A 20,763-nucleotide genomic window follows, 5' to 3' on the forward strand; every position below is an offset into this window, starting at 1 on the left:
CACTTAAAAATAAATAACTTCAATATCAATATTCAGTTGGAAACTATAATGACTTTGAGACAACTATAATTCCTCAAAGTTATCAAAATTTAACCACTGAGTTACTGAATAACAGATGCCTAAACTTGAAACAGATTAATCATATTATATTATATTAATTTTATTCAAAATAAATTCTATATTTTGTATTTGAATATTGTGTATTATTTTTCTGTTTTATGCGTTTTCTGAAAGGAACTGTAAAAATTTAATCAATATATTTTTATTGCTTTGAATATTAAATGTTTCGCTCATTTAATGACTGTATTCAAAAATATATAGTCTTAGACGTTCCCTCATGTTTTTACTGTTAAATGGAAATTTTTATATCAAACGGGTTATTATATATACTTTATAATAAACCATCAGTACGGACTTATTACTTTTAATGATCTATAAAAAATAATGTGTTTTAATGAATCATATTTTAACATTAAAGTAGTAAATACTTCTTTAAAATATATACTACCTTAATGTAATATAAAACATTTTGTCATATAATCAGGTTTAAATTTTCGCAAATAATATTCAATTATATGAAATATGAACATGATTATTATTGAAACAAAATGCACTTCTAAATAAATTTCCTCCTATGAAATTTATATATTAGGTCATAACAATATTAAAGCGGTAAACATATTTACCGTTTATTATTTTTACCGCGGAAATTCGGACATACAGACCGTTTATTAATTCTATTGTGTCCTGTAAACCGTACAAAATTTAATAAAATACTGCAATATTTTGTGCTCAATATACTAGTCTCGTTATTTGTTTTGTTGTCCAATATTCTACATTTTACTGATCGTTTAATTTTTGAATTTTATTGATAATACATTAAACACAGATTATGTATCTTAATTTACTGTTCAATATGAATTAAATACCGAACATTTTAATACTGCTATTTTTTATTGTTATGACAGTAAATTTTAGTATTGGAATAAAAATATTATGACCAAAATTGGACCACTATCAATACCTTTAGAAAAACAATTAAAAATTTTAATAAATACGGCTATCCTATTCTCTATTTGTTTGTATTTATTAATTATTCATTAAAAATTATGTTATATTAATTACAATTAATAAGTAGAAACTTGACATTGAATTTAGATCATTAATAATTGATGTTTTGATTAATTCATTTAACAATTATATTCCTATATTTCGAAAAGTTTCCTGATACTTCGAAAATGTTTCAAAGCGATTTAACAAACCAAAGCTATGCCACAATAATAAACTAGCGATTTTATGAATAAAATATTATTTCCTTTGCAGGCATATTCATATACGTATTTCCATACTGGTGAGGGACATTAAATGTTTCAAAGAATATGGCTACTTATAAATACACCAGCACTTTAGCTGGATTTGCAAATAAAGTTCAAAGTAAAAGATTTCCCTATTATGACTCGTTACATTGACCTCAAAAACCTAATCTTTGATCCCCCGGTCCCATGCTGCTAAATGTATTTCGTGTGATGTGAAAAGATTGAACACCTACTATAAAATCAAATGATATTCAGCTGCACCATAAAATAGTCTTCAATTTAAACTGAGTTAGAAATTGTGCATTATAAATATACATTTTTATGTATTGTCATTTTAATTAATAAAATATCGAAGAGTTTAAAACGTAAATTTAATTTCGAAATACCAACAGAAATCAATTAAATAAAACAGACTAAAATTAATTGAATCAAGTTTATATAAAGTCGTTATGTTTTTCTTATTCCTAAAGGTAATTGATTTGAACTTTTTAAATAAATAATAAGGTATTCATTCATAATTAATTGCCAATTATTTCGTTTCCAGACTTACATAAGTGGTGTAAATAGTTATGTTGTTCCTTTTTTCATATTAACTAAGCAATATAAACACAAACATTTATAAATAAAAGTTGCATATTGCCTGGAAAAGCTTGCATCACATTTAATTAAGGTGGAATTGATCACATTGGGAGAGTGTATATATTTGCATAACATATGTACTTTCCCCTAGATTGTTTCAAACATCATTTTGAACGTCTATCTTCTCGAATCATTATTTACATATATTTACGAACTTTTATTTGTTCATACTATAGTCTCAGGATATTTACTTTTGTTCTCGTGTCGTTTACGAAGTTTTGCTATAAGATCTGACGGGGCTTTTAAATGGATAATAAATATGTTCGGTATATTTTAATAGAGGGGCACTTGAAGATGTTATCTTATGTAAAAGTATCCCTTGAATTTATTGTTCCTCCCAGACTTAGTAATAACACAAAGTATAAGTAGTTATTAATTCTGTTGTAGTACTTTCCTATTTTCAAACGAACGGTTCTCCTTAATTACGAATTTGTTTTAATTAAAAAGACGGGTTAGGTAAAATTTAACGAGATTTACCTAAAAATAAACTTTGCAATTGTACGAAACGTCCCCAGTAATGTGTTAGCAATGAATTAATTAGTTTGGACTAGTTGGTAGAGATGACTTCATTCGATTAAATTGCAATTGAGAAGTAATATTAAGTTATTGATTTTACATTAAGTGACTCTCAATATTAAACATTATATCTACTGCAACATCGTTTGTGTGCAATTTTATAAAAATGGAACATATATTTATTATAAAATTCATATATTAAAGTACTGCAGTTGAATTTACCTAGGATATGCAATTTCAAGTTCAAACCAATATCGAATAATGGAGAAAGGCTGTAAATATGTCTAAAACATCAGTTACATAAATAAATGGTGACATGTGTTCCAACAGTTGTACATAAATAATTTTTAGAAAGCACATATTGACAATTTGACGTCTGAGGGAAATCTATAGAAAAATACAAGGAAGTTTAATGCATCCATTATCCAACACTTCATTTATATCGATAAATTTTTATGATTTCAGAAAAAAGGTCTATGCACATTTGTGTGGAATAAATGATTTGCGTGGGCTGAAGCACATATTAATATATGTACATATGTGTACATCATATGAATATTATCTATAAATTTCCCAACTTGTTGCATATATTTTAATATCTGGACGCAAACAATTATTCGGATTTATATATCTATCCAAATTATTTGGGTGGATTATAATATGTTTTATAACTTTGGTATCAATATGGCACAATGTTGTTTAAGAGAGATAAGTAACAAACTCATTGAAGTGATTGTTTGGTCATTACCATTATCTACTTGATTAATATGCCCATTGATTTAATTTAATTGGGATCTAATGAATTTTATTTCATAAAAAACATATTTTGATTAATATATAATATCAAATAACCCAAAGCTTTATTTTTGCGACTTTTATGACTATATTTAAGCCATATTTTCATATTAAAATAATTAAATTGCTAAATAAACAAACCACACAAATTAATGTGTAGTATTAATTATAAGTGTCAGTGTGTAATGAAATGTAACATGTTTAAATTATGTTGCTTTTCAATATAGTGCTATAGAATATACAGAAGTTAATTATAAACTCATTATAAGTTTAATTATGAAAAGTTCAGTATAACTATAATTTAATTTTTATTGAATTCGAATTGAATATGTGTTATATATGTATATGTTTTCAATTTTTACTTATAATAAAACTGAAATATTAGAAGAAGACTTTGAAATTGGATTAAACTTTATTATGACCTTCAATTAACTACTCTAAATTAAAAGAAGTAATAATGTATTTTACCAATAAATTATGAAATTAAATAATGACTATTATTTTAATATATTCAGTCACCTGTTATAATGTATTTGTAATTATGTAAATTGATGTTAATATTAATTAAAATATAAAATCATATTATAATTAAATTTAACGTCAATTTTGAAATAAAAACTGCCAATTTGCTTTTATAGGCAAATTGATAATTATTAAAATTCGATTAAAACATTGAATGAAGCAATATGAACTTGTTTAAAGTAATTATGAACATTCTGGGAAGCTAAAACAAACAAAGAGATTTCTATATAATTAGCACATAATAATAACATAATTGTATATAATTTTACAGGTGAAATCCATTTTATTTATTTAATTATACAAATACTAAACCACATTAAACTCAAATTACACGTAAAGCCAAATTTAGCCATATTCTCTAAGGATGTTTGCATGTTTTTCTTTTACAGGTGTATTTTTATCTTGATTTAAAAATGCAAAAGCACAACTCATCCTGTCTGATTTGCGTCAAGAAATATAGAAATAACCTATTTTTATACAATAAATCATGATTACATGATTTATAATTTGTAATTACGTCTGTTAATAAATTAAATTATCAAATGCGTATGTTTGTATAAATAATAAATTTAAAATCTTAATTGCATATTGGGAATGGTATTGATTACTCAAAATAATTATTATTACATACATTTATATTTTGATATTAAATTTGAAATTAATTTGTTTTTAATTTTACATTTCACATCAAAAACTACTCCAAATATGGTGTGGATAAACGCTATTTCGCAGAATGTACTGAGTGTTCTTAAAAGTATAGAAAAGGACAAATCATTCATAATTATTTCATATTTCAAAAGTTACTTTAACACCAATTTTTTAGAGTCCTAAATATATCACATATATTTTTTTACATATAATAATAAAGTTTCTCCCTTTGTTACATGCATCCGGAAAAGTACTCCATAATTGTCCCTTGGTGGTTTTTTATACGTCTTTCTTTCACTTTTATGCAGCTTCGCCATATTTAAATGGGAATATATTTTCACACGAATCGAATGATATTTTCAAAATAAAGTCATGTGTATTCAGGTATTCTCAGGCTGATGTAAACATAAAAAGAGGACAGATAGGTTCATTTTTTATTGGATGGGGGAATTCCAGCTTTTTGAGAGATAATATAATTTATTTGTCCCTTTATTTTTTGTTTATTAAAATTTTATAGTGAATATGTAGGTACACATATAAATTTGTATTATCTGCAGTAAAAAGTAACAAAAAAATAAACAATTCTTACAAATATACTTCAAAAAACAATAATGAATCTTATTATTATTATTTGTGTTTGTGTTTCAAATTTCGTTTAGATTCAGATTATACCAAACTTCCTCAAGAGGTTGCTCTACTCCAGTTTCTTGGGACGATTGGGATGTCTCCCTTAATCGCCTCCCAAGCTTGTATCAGATATGGTCAATGGGATTGAGGTCTGAATTGCGAGCTGCCCAGGTCATAGTTTCAATTTTAACGAAAATAAGAAAAAAATAAGCCATATGATCCGACAAAAAAATTCATGTATTCATGACCAACTTCAATTTGCCTTTATTAGAGGCAAAAACGAATAAAAATTGATTACGGCTCCACCGTAAATGAACAAATTATATCATTCAATAAAAAAATAATTTCGGATAAACCTATTGTGATTATCAATCAATCACTCAAAATTTCCCTCGCATCCCAAAATTCAGTATTTCATTCCAACAGCATGTTGTGCCCGGATAGCTAATTTGAATTTAAAATTGAAGTCGAACTTTTTAGCACGTGCATAATAAATATTTTAAAGTGACAAGTTCCCCGCTATAAATAAAGAATTTCTGAGACATAAGAGTACTAATTCGACTTAACTGACTGATTCGTGTTAATATAAAAAATAATAAATCATCTGTTTAATTTTGTACTTTAGTACACATTTTAAGTTTGCTTTAATGATTTCCATTATACAATTCGCTTTTGTGCATTTTCAGCACAGTTGATTGTTCCCAGCAAACACTTCTGATTATACGAAGAATTTGAATTTACAAAATAAAATTCAACGAATTTAGGAGTCGTCGCAGCTGTACATTTTAAACATTTCAAATGATTAATATACAATATTGTGAAAGACATTTAAATTACGAACTTCCACTAAGGCACATTATCAATAAATCTCTGATAGATGCTACAACCTTTTCACTCACTTCGGAGTAAATTAAAAATGCATGAGTGCTTCGAGTAGTTGCATTTAAAATCTCAGTATGCTTACTATACAATTTGTTGATGCACACTGATAAACTAAAACGCAATTGAATACATTAAGCTTGAACAAGCCACTTCTTTTTCTCGTAAACTTGTTAGCCTAATTGCAATTGTATGTAAGTGATCAATGTGTGCACATTCTGGTATATAGGAAACAAAATAAAATAAAATTGGCTTTTTTATTACCTATAAACGGACCTTATTTTGTTTCAAACGAGTATTAAACCATCACAGCTAAACAAATTTGTTCCGTAATTGTATTGTATTTCTCAACTAAGCATCTGCTACAACGATCAATACCACCAATAAAGTTGAAATCAAATTATAAAATTTTGTGGAAAAGCAACTTGTAACCGATCTTTCCGACTCACAACAATTATTTACCACCACTTGAAATTAATATTGATTGTAAACTTAAGTTCCTTCGTACATTTATGTTTAATATCTTCCGTCACATATCAGAGATTGTTATCCCGGCTGAGACAAATTTATAATAATAAATGTCGTGGTTATGAAATACGTGACCAAAATAATAGTCCCAAGTCTCAAATGAGCTTATCAAGGAAAATGAAATCAAATTGAATTTGAACTTAAATTTTCTATTACAATATTTCTCAAAATATGATTGCTTTGTCGACTTCACATTTATCCGTGAAAATTGAATTAAATTACCAACTACAAAAAATTTGAATTTAAGATATTTTACACTTAAATATTCTCACAATGCAAAATGATTACTAGAGATTAGTCCACCCACATATTTTTATAAGTGAACTGAGTAATTTTAAATACTAAATTAAATTGTTGTTTTAAATTAGAAACGATTTTCTGTGTAGGATTTTTGGGATTACCTTTTCATTAGGAATTCAACGTTTGTAAATTAGTATTTGTTTAAGAAAAAATAATTATATTTTCATGTTCCTTCCAAATTTATCCTGGGTACAAACGGAATTAAATATATGTCGCTCATTAAACTTATACGCTTTGTTTAACATTTCTTTTAGGCCGACGAAATGTTAAAAAGTGGAAAAGACAGTATCAAGGAAAATATGAGTGGGTGAAAAATATAATTTATAATTTCAACGCGGGTAATTCTAACGCAAAAAATATGTCGGTTAATAATTCATTCAAATTGAGAAAAAAGTTCCTCGGCATAGTTTAATGTCGTTAATAACTTTTTGCTTAGCGTCTGTATCTGCAGCTTAAAAACATGTTAGAGTACCTAATTTTATTTTTCTGGTCAAAGTTCCGTTAACGAAGAAGTTTTATTTACTGTTCATATACTTCTTATGTATACACTATCGCTCATATGTATTTGTTTAAATTTAAATCTACTGCAATTTTACTCTGTTTTTCACCATTTCGGAACTTTTCTATAATTTGTTGTTTAATTTGTATCGTTAAATGGACACTTCTAGGCATTTTTAGCTTTAAGGAACGATGTCGGGCACAAAAATAAATTATGAAATACTTTACTTATGAACCCTGTCCGCAATAAAATGTTGTATAAAAACTACGTGAGTAAAGATATACGTATATAAATTGAGGTACGAAATGTTTAGACACTTATTAATTATAAAATTAATTTAAATTAAAAAGAATTGTTCTTTTAATAATATGATTATGTCTTTTAATTTGTTGCTCTACATATCAGCGATAGTGTATATATTAATGGCTCATAATAATTTTATTAGTTTTTAATATCAATAAAATGTTTTTTTAAGAATTTTAAAATTGTATATACTTTCTAATTATTTTATTTTTCTTTTACATTATTAATATAATTATGATGACTTTTAAGGTTTTCTTAAAAATTTTGTATAAATTTTAAAGAGTTTTAAACTTATTTATATAAATTAATATGAATTTAATTTTTTAATTTTAAAATTATAATAGCTTCAAAGTATTCATATGGTTTTCTTATAAACTTACAAATCACAGAATTTAAGAAAAATATTTTAACAGAAGCTCAAATATATTGTAATTAACACATCCTTAACCTACTTTGTATCTATAGATTATCTTTTTACCCACACAATCTTTTAATCATCTGAATATTTACAACAGTTACTTAAGTGTTTTAGTAAAGAATAAACGTATGTTATATTTATGTATCCTGTACAACCAAACTTTTCTATAAATTTACATGTGAAAGTTCCTTATTTTATTTGATTTGTATTTAATTTACATAGGTATTCGATTCGGAAAAGTTTTCGTATTATGTACTTGACTATGAATTTATTTGCTTGAGAAAAGTTTTAGCTTCGCGACACGCCAGTTGTTTGGATATTCGTGATATTTAGGTACTGTTTCCTGAGAGTTTTGAAATCAGATCGTGTGTGTATTGGAATTCGGAAGTAAAGTAAGGTACAAAATCAAATATAATTAAAAATGATTATATAAGGAAATACATTGATTTTGAATGTTAACATTTATATAATTTTATAAAGATTATAAATTAGTTATTAATTAACATTTGTTTTTATAGTTAATTAAAACAGATATAATAGTTGCTTTTCGAGTTTCAAAATAATATGTGGAGATGTGCTTTGACCACAGCTGGAAGTGCCTTCAGACTGGAACAACTATCTTACACAGCCTTACAGCCTTATTTGATAAACAAATAATTTTATTTTTAATAAAATAATATTTACGGTACGCCACTCATAGGGCCTTGAGCAAGGAAGGTGGTTGGTGATGGTCAAAGAGAAACACAATACGTTTATTGTTGTTAAATGGGCCCAAAATCAGTTGTAATTGAAACATGCTTTTAATCCTAAACTTTGAAATTGGCACAAAAGGAAACTTTGTTCATATTTGAAGTAGAAGCTAAAACACGCACATCCGAGTAATGACAAATGGAAGTAATTAATTGTTAAAACTTCCAACTCATTCGTGATATCTCTGTTAATAGTATAATGGTATGTTAGATGGTATTCTGGTCTATGATAAAAATAACTATAATATAATATTATATGATATATTATAGTTAGAATGTCATAAATCACCAGATATTACAATAAGAGATGTCTTAATAATCTAAAAGCTATGTTTTTCACATTTAAAATAAAACCAATAATATAATGCAATAAATATATCACATGTAACCACGCAATTTTAATGAGCTTATAACGACGTTCTCCTATTTCTATGTTTGACAATTTCAACTTCCGGATGAGCGAGTCAACATAGAGAATAATTGTAGCCTCTCCATAGGTCAAGTGGTTATCCTAATTAACTACGGGAAATTGGATTGTGGCGTGTTTCTATAATTAATCGAATATTACCCACAGAATGAACTGTAAAATGCAAATCAAATTAATTATTTAAACAACCAGCAACAATTGTGTACCGCTATTTCAGCTTTTCAGCAAAAACTTATTAAGGAGAAAAGAAGTTGTTAACGTTAATATTGACGAAAATGGATGCGAGTAGGTGTAAATTTCGCTTTAAAGTTTGATAACAAAAATGAGTTACTGCAACATGTTGCAAGTTGTTCTGTATTTATTTAATTTACTGAATGCAATTTTACATAACACATTTTCTTGACATTTACTGCTTAATGGAAAGGCCGTCGTCGAGTCTTGCATTTACCGCCAAATTTGCAACTTGATATACGAAAGTTTAAATCCTTTTATATGTTCTTCAATAAACAACTTTCTGTCTTGACTGCCTCGTTCAATTTTATATTGTTATTTTAACCGCGACACCTCCGTGGAGAGTGAATACAGACGTTCCCTTAGCAAAAGTCATAAAATTTTTCTCAACTGTTATTCTCTTGTTTATTTATCTGGGATAAAAAGCTCAAGCTGAGTAAACATTCTTGAACGGTTATGATTCAGTATAATATTATCGTTTTATAGATATCTTTATTGCCTTTGGTTAGTAGGACTTGACACTGAAAGAAACAATGATAAAAATAAAGTGACTTGATTATTTATAGCGGACATTGACATAATAAAACACAAATTGAATAATAGATTATAAAAGAAAAATGCAGAAAATAAAGATATTTGTTATTGTTTCGAACGTTAACTTCAAAAAATTAAGCTCCAAAAATAGAAGTAAATTTTCTTGACATCGACTCCCGCATATTTAACACTAAAACTAATATAGAACTACAGTCCGTTTTGGTTTTAAATTTATGAGTAGGCAGTTTGCAGTACTTGTTTTTGCCAGCTGAACATTACAAAGTAACATAAACATATTTCAATGAAGCATGTAATAATAAACTTAACCATGAAACCAAAGTCTCCAGACTGGTCGTTTTATGCAGCTAGTGCCAATATAATCATGCATATAAGTCGTTCTCAAAACTACTCTGACTTAACAGTAGGTATTATAAATTCTGTTAAATTAGGTGCCTAAGAACTTAATCCTCAGTATATTTCAATTGGATACATGAATGGGTTTCAATGAATTACACACAACTTATGGGTTTAACAAGCTCCTTGTCCTCATATTTCGTGAATGTTAAATTTAGTGTAAATAATTTATAGCTCAGTTTAGGACTAAAACGCTGCTTGATTTGAGATATATTTTTTTAAATAATTGTTTTGGACAATAAATCCTTTCTATTTAAATAATGCACATTATTAAAATTTGTGTGTTTCAAAGTAAAATTTGTTTAATATGTATCTAATTTATTTATTGTTTCAGGTCCTCTGATTGATATAATCGTGCTTCTCTCCTGTGCCATAAACTTCTTCCTGTACTGCATCATGTCCCAGAAGTTCCGTGAAGTCTTCAAGGAAATATTTTTTCCGTATTTAACAAAATACGGGACGTGGACTAAAACTTCTTCCACCATCGAGTTATAAATTATAATTGTATATTGTTGTTCTAGAATGTATAAGACAGGGTAATGTTAATTATTTGATTTATAAAAATAAAATAATACAGCCTATAAGCGTGAGCCCAGCTATAGGTGTATTAATATATTGTTGTTTTATTTCTATACATAGTATTATTTTTTGACACAACCCAATAATTTTTCCTTATTTAAATTTAATGGTTACTTCTTTCTTCTCCTTGACTTGCTCCAAATTAGTGAACGAATATAAATTCTTGATCCATAGAACGCCTTTTTTTCCTTAAAAATATTAACAAGGTCCTCCAGATTTTGGAATTAGTGATTTATAGTGTAAAACTTATCTTTGAAAGTAGTCCCAAATCTGTTCAAATTGATTGTTTTAAAAGAAATATACTTATTTTTCTCATTATATATTATAAAGATACAAGAATATTTATTTTAAACTAAAAAAGATAAAAGTATTTTTTTAATATACAGGGTATATCTAAAAGAATATAAAATATTTAAAAGAGTTAATAGTTTGGACCAATATGAAAACACCCTGTATATTTATTATTATTAGGTTAGGTCAGGTTTGTCAAGTTGGTATTACTTAACAATTCAATACGTTGAAATTTCCTATAACTTTACAGTCTCTCCATTATTTGGTGTAACATTTTATATTATTAATCGACTTTCAGTTATCAAAATAGGAAATGCATCCTAATTATTATATTTTAACGTAAAAATGGAATTTGACTAGTTCAATATAGATATATATTAGAATGAAAGATAATTTAATTGAAACATTTCAACCTGTGTAGATTTAATCTTTTCAACATAATTGGAAGTTTAGTATTTCGAAAAAAAATGAGTTTCACATTCACTAAATTAATTGCTGTTAATATAATGTAACGATTTAAAGGCCATTGAATATATCCTGTTCAATATTCCAATCCCTGGAGTTTGTTTTTTCAGGTAGTCAATACTACTGAAATTACAGGGAATTGAATCAGCCATTTACATAGTTAAATTAATGAACAATATTTAGTTTCTATCAGTAAATTAAAACTGTAGTTTTTTATTATTTTGTCATATCGTCCTGACTTTTTCATTTTCTAACTTGGATTGTCAGGATCTGATTGTTAGTAATTAAATCATTCATCTATTAAATTTAATTTGGAATTACTTGTTGTTGATTTACGGTAAAAAATTAACTGAAACTTTCATCAATCGTATAATACTAAAAAAGTGCCTTATTTTTGAATAAATATAATAAATAAAAATATTAAAAAATATAAAAAAAATATTATTGTATTTTTTATTAATATAATAATAATATTATAATAATTTTCGTAAAATTAATCCAGTTCAGTAGTTTTGACAAATAAAATATTATTTAACAGATTCAATATTAATCAATTTTTTTACATATACCTTTGGATACTTCTACCAAAGTAACAGAAAAAGTATGTCATCTGAAGAATTTTTTAATTAATATTTAAAACAGACACGTATTTGTGATAAAAGCACGTTCCCCATAAACAGTTAGATCAATAATCGAAACAATTTTTTGCAGAGGTGGCAATTTGGTACGTGCCCATTTAACTTTAACATGCAACTGTCAAGTGAACTTTATGTTCTTAAGAAGGGTTGTGCCTACATAATAAATAGATTTATTTTGTATTCGTTCCAGCTTGTCTACCACCATAAACCCATCACATTCATCGACCTGAAGTCCTTTAAGCAGACTATCGAAAGGATAATATGATCCATAAGGGTTCAAACGCATCTAATACATTACATGAAAGATAGATACCCCTCATTCAAAGGAACATCAAGGAAGTTAATGTAATCTGTTTAACACGTATTAATTCAAACAACTCCAATTGAACCTTAAATGTGTTTGATTAAGAGTTTGAGCTGAAAATTTAATAGGACGTGAATAAAATAAGGTTAGACATACATTTACAACGGACATGTCTAAATGGGACTGATACTGAATGAATCACTTTCTACAGTATGTAATGTTAAGCTTTCTTTGTCAATGACTGTCTTCCTCCCAACATTTACTGGATATTTACGTTGTCCACTCGTGTGTGCTGCACACACATTTTAAACTTGTTTATGGTACCCAACGTCACTTAAAATTCTAAAGGTACATTTGCATTTAGAAAGGTAAATATTGTGTTAAACTTGCTGTTCCTTTTGTAATAGAGCTGAACATTGATTTAACTAACTATATTTGCATTTCTCTAGTCTACATTTATCGATATTTCTGATATTTATTTACCTTCTCATATCTCTGGTGCATCCATCAGACCGACAAATTTCTTTAAGGAATTCTTAACTGATATGAACTAGCACCCAAGACCCCAGAATTTTAAATCCATCCCTGCTGAAGTCTTTTATTATTAATAAATATGCTACAATGAAATAAATTATAACAAAATATAGAATAATATAGGTTTTAACATAGAATTATACATTAAAAGTATTTTTTTCCTTTATTACTATCAATTAATAAAAATGTGTGACTGCTTTTTAATGATATCCAGTAGTAAATTACAAAGTATATATTTTCCATACATTTTGGCATGGCTTATTTCCTTTCGCACTGTAGACTTGTACATTTCTTCCAAACGAAACGAAAGTTTCTTGCAATGACAAAAATCTGTGGACTCAGCTGCAGACTTATTAATCTGTTGAACAGTTTCATAATATCTTGGTTCCCTGTTCGTATAAATGTTCTTTCACATCCTTCACTTCTGTTATTTTTTAATTAATTTGAGGTGAATAAAAATGCTCTAATGATCCAGTAGCAAACATATTTTAAATTAAACATATCTAACATCTTGACAAGGCATCTTGTCCTCATCAGTGATGTAAGGCCTTGGACATCTCTTCAAGCCAAAACTGAAGCCCTTTACTTTCTTGCAGGCATTGAACTCCGCAGAACCAGGACCTGGAGTTTTAAATGGTTCCTTTAATTTGGTAAACGGTCTCATAGTGTATGCTGGTCCTTTATTTTTATAAATGTTAAGGTCAACAGGATTGTGATATTTTGGCTTTGGGGGTGTGCTAAGTGGATATTTTCCCTTTCTAAAAATGAATTTAATGATATAATAATTATTATCATATCTAATTCTGAACCAGCTTACAATTCATAGTGTTTTATCTTAAGCGTTGATGGCAAAAGATAAGCATTAGGTGCAGGAATCTTCATTGCAGTCAATTTTGGGGGTTTTATATGCATTGTCCAAATTGGGGCCGGTGTTTTAGACGTATCCCTCAGGTTAATCATCTTTTGATTTTTAAAACTATTGATTTTCTCTTAAATAAATATATTTTTAATTGAGTATTATGTTAATAATTCATTTTACCAGGGTGTCTCGATTTAATCGAATATGCCGGCGGATTAACTTTTTTCAACTTATTTTCATTGCCAGGCCCCGGCGTTAAAAATGGTTTGCCGAGCGAACTGTTTGGGCGCATTGTCCAAGCGGGATATTTGTATCTGGTAAAGTCATGTTGAGGTCCTTTGTGTATTGCACCTATCACCGGAGGCAGAACATATTTTATAGGACCAGGACCTATAGAAAACGGGGAACAAGTTAACTTTAAATAAAAAAAGTAATTACCTTTTCCGCACCAATTGTATTGTAACACTCTTGCTCGTCCTTTTTGTCATTGTCTTTTTGTTTCTTTGGAGGCATAATTAAGTTTTATTTACTACTGGCTAATGTGGTGAAGTGAAAACAAAAAATTTTGAGGTTTATGAAATGTCAAATTGATTAATGGCGTTGCTTGAGTTGTGACATTTTATTTTTCTCCATTTTTTTTATCATAAATATTAATAATTAATATAATATATAATATATTAGTATAATATTTTTATATTGAAAACTGTATAAAAACGAGAGTTTATTAATTTTAAATGTTTAACAATATCCGTCTCAGTAATTTATTCAGAAAATGTAGTACATCAAGATATTTTTAAAAGAACAATCCAACCGAAATGTGAATCTTTGTAAAGAATTTTATTTTTAAATTCATAACCCTGATTTACAAATTACAACTTTACAATACAGAAATTATCTCTTACATTTCATTAGGGCAACTCGAATGTGCTGAACACGAAAATCATATTCATTCCTTTTTTCAATTGGGTTATTCATCTAGATAATGGTAAATTTGTGTTTTTCGGTTTATCATTTCACTTAAACTGCCGCCCAGGATTAACAGCTATCTCGATTCAGATAAATTATAGATATTTCGATAGGTTTTTAACCGAAGAGAAATAGTTCAAATTTCATGAAATATATCACGATTTTCATCCACTTTCTCAATTTCAGTGTACCAATTTTTAAATTTTTATTCGATAATTTACCCAATTAAATCGCAGAACATCAATATCGGACAAAATGTAAATGAATTAATAGGAGAGGAAACCAGTTTTTAAATCTCGCATTTTTTCATTCGTGTAAACAATGTATACCATAAACTCAATTTGCTCAATGCTCCTCTCAGTCCGGGACGTTCTAAGAGAAGAAAATGAAAGAAAGAAGTGGCGACCACTTATCCCGGATATGAACCCAATTGAGCATGTATGGAATTACCAATCCAGATGAATACGACGCTGTTGAGAAAAGGAATAATATTCCTCAAGTATTTATTGAAAATCTAATAAAAAACAGGGGTGGAAATATTAAATTTAATTTTTAACTTATATTGTGAAGGTAATTGTAATACTATTTGTTTTTAATTTAATATATTCTATTTTGTAAATGTTTAAGGAACCCTTTAAAGATGTGAATAACCGATATATTATTATAACAACAAATTTTTATTAATTTTAATTCATTATAGAGTGGTACAAGACTTTTGAAACGACTACATTTGATTCACAAAAATCAAATTCCTCATATTACTAAAATTCCATTTGAAGTGTATATTTCAGAATCATTACAATGAATAATCAGAAGTATACCAGGGAATTGTTAACAAATTTTAACACTTTTATACAAAAATATATTATTTTTTATAGTGATTAACAAAGTAAAAATTTTTCCAATACATGAATGAAATAAACAAAAAACATCAAAGTTTAAAATATGTAGAAATGAGGGAAGGCTATTTCTAATTTCGAAGGTTCTGTTCTAGGTAAACATTTAAGATGAGCCTCTTTAGACAGTTTAAACGGAAAAAACATAGTTTTGTCTCTTCATTATAACGTTTTTATAATATTTCCGATCCTGATCTTTCAAGATTTGGAAGAATTGTAATTGAATCAACTATTGAATAAAAATATAAAATGGGTAAATTATTAAAAATTTCCTGAAATTTGAATTTTCTTGGTTGTATAATTTACTCACAGAAAATAAACAGAAATTTATCATTATCTTATTTAATGTATAATACTCGAAAATGGGAACTAGAATTGAAAATATTAAATATAACCAGGTGTTCACAAATATTTATACTCATCAAATATTATTCGTATTATAAATACCCATTAGTATTATTATTTTTATATTGAAAACTGTATAAAAATGAATTCTGAGAGAAGAAGAAAATGAAAGAATGGAATGGCGACCACTTATTCCGGATATGAAGCCTATTGAGCATGTATGGGATTATCTATCCAGATGAATAAGACGCAGTTGAGAAAGGGAATAATATTCCTAAGATCTGTTCTAGTTAAAAATTCAGGATAAGCCTCTTTAGATAGTTCAAACGAATAAAACTTAATTTCATGGAAATGTCAGTAACAAATTTCAATATTTGTTTATTTGCCTCTCCATTATAACGTATTTATAATATTTCCGATCCTGATCTTCCAAGATTTGAAAGAATTGTAATTGAATCAACTATTGAATAAAAATATAAAATGGGTAAATCATTAAAAATTCACTGACTTTTTACTTTCTAAGAAAATATTATATAACAATTTTTTTAAGAAACAATCACAAAAATTTTGATTTTCAGATTCAAATAAGATAATTATAATTCTCGTATTTTTTTAAATTTTATCTTCAGTAATTTGTTCATTTTCTCAAAAAATCAATGTTATTAACATTCATAACATGAATGAAATAGAAAAAAGACATTAAAGTTTAAGATATGAAGAAGAAAAAATTATGAAATTCGAAATCAAGTCGGTCCTCTTTAGACTGTTCAAATGGATAAAACACAGTTTCATAGAAATTTAGCAATAAATTTCAATATTTGATTTTTGTCTCTTCGTTACAACGTTTTTATTATATATCGTGCTCTTCCAAGATTTGAATGAATTGAATAAACTATTGAATAAAAATGTACAATTGAAAAATCATTAAAAATTCCATGAAATTTTCTTGACTGTGTAATTTACTCACCTTTCTGAGGAAATATTATTCACATTAAATAAAATGAAGAACCGATAAACAGAAATTTATCATTATTTAATCAAACATTTTAAATTTAACTAGTCGTTCACAAATTTTTATATATTATTCCCCAAATTAATACCCATTACTATAACGAAGAATTTAATTACCATCACTCATAGACTGTAAATGTCTCAATTTGGAATGGGCCTCATGTAAACCAGATAATATTTAAAACTGTACTGCTTTGTGTGTATTTAAACAAGTTATCTTATCACATCAATGAAAACAGTGGATACAGCGTCCCTAGTCGCCAGTTTGTTTTTATCATTTAATTCAATTCCGTTTACCCGGCGTACGTATAATTTAAAATATGTTTCTGTGAATCACTATTTGTAAGCACACTATAGTGTGCATCACAACGCCCATGTTCAGTGTGAGTGATATGACCGCGTGGACGTATTTGTTAATGTAAGTATCTAAAATATTATTCTATGTAACACATTACTCTTCAAAAAATAAACATACGACATACACCCCTGGTTCAATATAATTAAATAATTAATACTAAAAATATTGTTGTTTGTGGAACGTAAGACACCGCTAACAATAAATATTTTAAATACACCATCAAAAATATAATTTATTATAATTGCGAATATCAATTGTCACATACATATAATTAGAATTTCAATACAATTGTTAAAACATAATTTCTTATTCGGTTTTATGAATTGAACCATGGAGAAAATTAAAGGCGAATGTTAACAAAATCCTTATACTATTATGTTGTTACTAATCACGTCTGCGTCATGAATTTTAGTGATAACACATATCAACATAGTTATAGTTACGCTGAATAGACTCTGTTATAGATACACCTGTTTGTTTGTAAACAGATTAGATTGGAAAACAATAAATTCATTTATGCAAAAGTTTACACAGATTTAATTAAAAAAACAGAGAAATTAATTAATATTATATTATTTTAGGAAATGGATAATCTAGAAGTAATACTTGAAGAAATTGACAGCCATCCAAGCATAATCATTATAACAATTATGTCTATAATAATAATAGGAGCCGCCTTTTATGCGTGCTTTCACAAACATGAAGATGAGAAGCAGGAGGACGAGAGCGAAACTTATTATCAAGTTTTTGAATGCTCAAGCGAAGACCGACCAACTTCCATATTAAGCGATTACAGCACAGAAGGCGAATTTCAATTTATCAACGGTGACGATTATAGACCAAGAAGTATACATCAGACTGAGATATAATTGTGATATTTAATAGTATCTCAATAATTTATTTATTTAACTCATATTCATATTTATTTAAATGTATAATATATATTATATAATTAGTTATATTATTTAATTGCTTTTTTTCTTTTAAATTCCTTCTCTTTCTAAAAAACAAAGTTTTTTTTAGAAAAATAAGTTTCAACAATAACGTATTAAATGGTAATCAATAAACTAAGTTCACTATTTGAACAATATTTACTCAGGCTGTATTAGTATTAAATAAAAGTTACCATAAGGACTAATAAGAATATAAAATATTTTATGTACTTCATTTTATAGGGAATAATGCTTTAATGAAGAGGTTCACTAATTCGCCACTTTACCATGTTAAACCTACATATTGTCACAAATAATTACAATTAAGCTCCAAACTATATAATTTGAACATAACATAACTTTAGTTGTAATACAACACAATGCAATAATTGTTACATTAATTTGCATAACAATGAATTTAACAAGTTGTTATAAATGAGAGCCACATTGTGGAAGAGCACAAATATTTGTAATTTCAGAATTTCTTGGGATGGTTAAATTAATGAAATTGTTCTCCAGTTTTCGTCCTAATGCCTAATTCAAATATCATTTAAGGCAATGCCTAAGAAATATCGAATTGTAAGCCACCTCGTAATTCCCAAGAATTCTATTGTACCAATGAAGGAGAAAACGAATTAATATTTGTTTACTTTATAGACTGTATTATCTTAATCCACCTGAATTAATGATGTGAAAGCTATTAATTAAGAATGTATGTTTCATTTATATTGTTATATGAAAATATATAATGTTGTTGAGTGAAAAAAAGTACTCATAACTTGCTAACAACTAATGGAACTCGAAAATTTCAGTATAAACCCAATATTATAAATGAATATTGAGATAATTTGGATATCCAACTACTCATGCATGCATTTATTTATTATGTATAGAATGTTATAGAATGTTAATATTGTTATTGAAATTTGAATTATTATAGAATAATATGTAAAATTACTCTATGGTGTACATAATTCAAATATATCAAGTTATATTATTACACAATTAACCTATTATTTAAATGTTTGAATATGTACGCAGTCTATTAAATATTTTCAGTCAAGTTAGAGGAAAACTCACCTAAATTTGCATCTAAGGGCACATCTGTAACAAAACAAAAGAATGAAAAACCAATCAAAAAATTAAACTACGGTAAAATCTAGTTACAACTAATTAATTTTTGGAAATATTGTTTAGATAATTATTTTGTCAAAATCTGCTCTGTGATAAGTACATACAATTATCAATAATGATAAAGCAATGTATCATATATGTTAAGGCGACTTATTTTAGGTAAATCTCAATTTACATAAAATTGCATACACGTCTAGAGTAAAGCTCGTCCTCACTATAATTTTAAAGATTTATGATATTATATAATCTTACTTACAACTAGTACGTTGAGATAATAAAACCATTCATGTAATACATCATTTAAGCAATGATCCATGTTCCCGCCTGCGGCTAATAAAAATAAATTTTTACCGACAAAAATCCATTCCGGGATGCATTTAGAAGGATTTAAAAGTTTCCTTTGAGTACTGACTTCGTAGTAATGATACTTTATAATTTAGTTTTCTCTTACGTTTATTCTTTTACATTAAATACATACCAGTTTTGTTCATTTTTGTTTATTTTTAAAAATTATTCAAATAACTTTGGTTCAGATGGACAAATTAAGTGTTTTTCATTTCTTTCTTCTAATAATTTTTAATTATTTTAGGTTATTTAAACATTACATCTAATATTGGACATATGATTGTATGTATACAATTGGAAAACGTATTGTCGATTTTTTGTTTTTTATCTTCATATCTTTAAAGGATCTCAAACAAGCGTTTACTTAGTTTTTGTCACAATTTGTTTTATTTAGTAATTTATACTAAATGTTTAACATTCCTAAAATACGAAGATGAAATATTTAATTTAATTTTTTAACCAATTATTATTCTGTAAAAGGCAAATATTTTTTTCAATAAATCAATTATATCCAGGTGTTTTTTTTTTATTTTATTTATTAATTTTTATGAAATTCGACGCAAAAAAATAAAAACAAAAAATCTGTATATATATCTCCATACCGACAGATTGCCCCAAATATTTAATACTTACAAATAAATGAATTCCAAGACTGTTTGGCAGACATTGTAGTGTACAATTTATTGCAATAAATTATTGTTTCGATATTCGATGCATTAAAAATATTAACAAAACAAAATTCCATTACTATTCTTGTTTTT

General features: G+C 26.9%; 2 protein-coding genes and 1 long non-coding RNA gene across 3 annotated transcripts in view; 2 read left to right on the plus strand and 1 right to left on the minus strand.

The window, feature by feature from the left end:
• LOC109595877 (sex peptide receptor-like) overlaps positions 1-10,958 on the plus strand; it is a gene marked incomplete at its 5' end in the record, with an annotated part of 40,942 nt that extends 29,984 nt beyond the window's left edge. Inside the window, one exon of the mRNA XM_020011308.2 lies at positions 10,680-10,958. Within this exon, the coding sequence (XP_019866867.2) occupies positions 10,680-10,840 (161 nt within the window). The remainder of the gene's footprint in view (positions 1-10,679) is intronic.
• A 2,348-nt stretch (positions 10,959-13,306) lies between these two features.
• Positions 13,307-14,580, minus strand: LOC109595876 (outer dense fiber protein 3B). Its single transcript, XM_020011307.2, has 4 exons — positions 14,465-14,580; positions 14,196-14,405; positions 13,974-14,145; positions 13,307-13,914 (listed from the first exon to the last, which is right to left on the minus strand). Exons 1-4 carry the CDS (start codon positions 14,526-14,528, stop codon positions 13,650-13,652), a joined length of 711 nt encoding a protein of 236 aa, XP_019866866.2. The 5' UTR covers positions 14,529-14,580; the 3' UTR covers positions 13,307-13,649.
• A 2,917-nt stretch (positions 14,581-17,497) lies between these two features.
• Positions 17,498-19,268, plus strand: LOC126264549 (uncharacterized). The gene is made up of 2 exons (XR_007547244.1): positions 17,498-17,651; positions 18,173-19,268. It is a non-coding gene; the product is annotated as an uncharacterized LOC126264549 (long non-coding RNA).
• Positions 19,269-20,763: the final 1,495 nt, after the last annotated feature.

Source organism: Aethina tumida, chromosome 2 (assembly GCF_024364675.1).
Source record: "Aethina tumida isolate Nest 87 chromosome 2, icAetTumi1.1, whole genome shotgun sequence".
NCBI classification, from domain to species: domain Eukaryota; kingdom Metazoa; phylum Arthropoda; class Insecta; order Coleoptera; family Nitidulidae; genus Aethina; species Aethina tumida.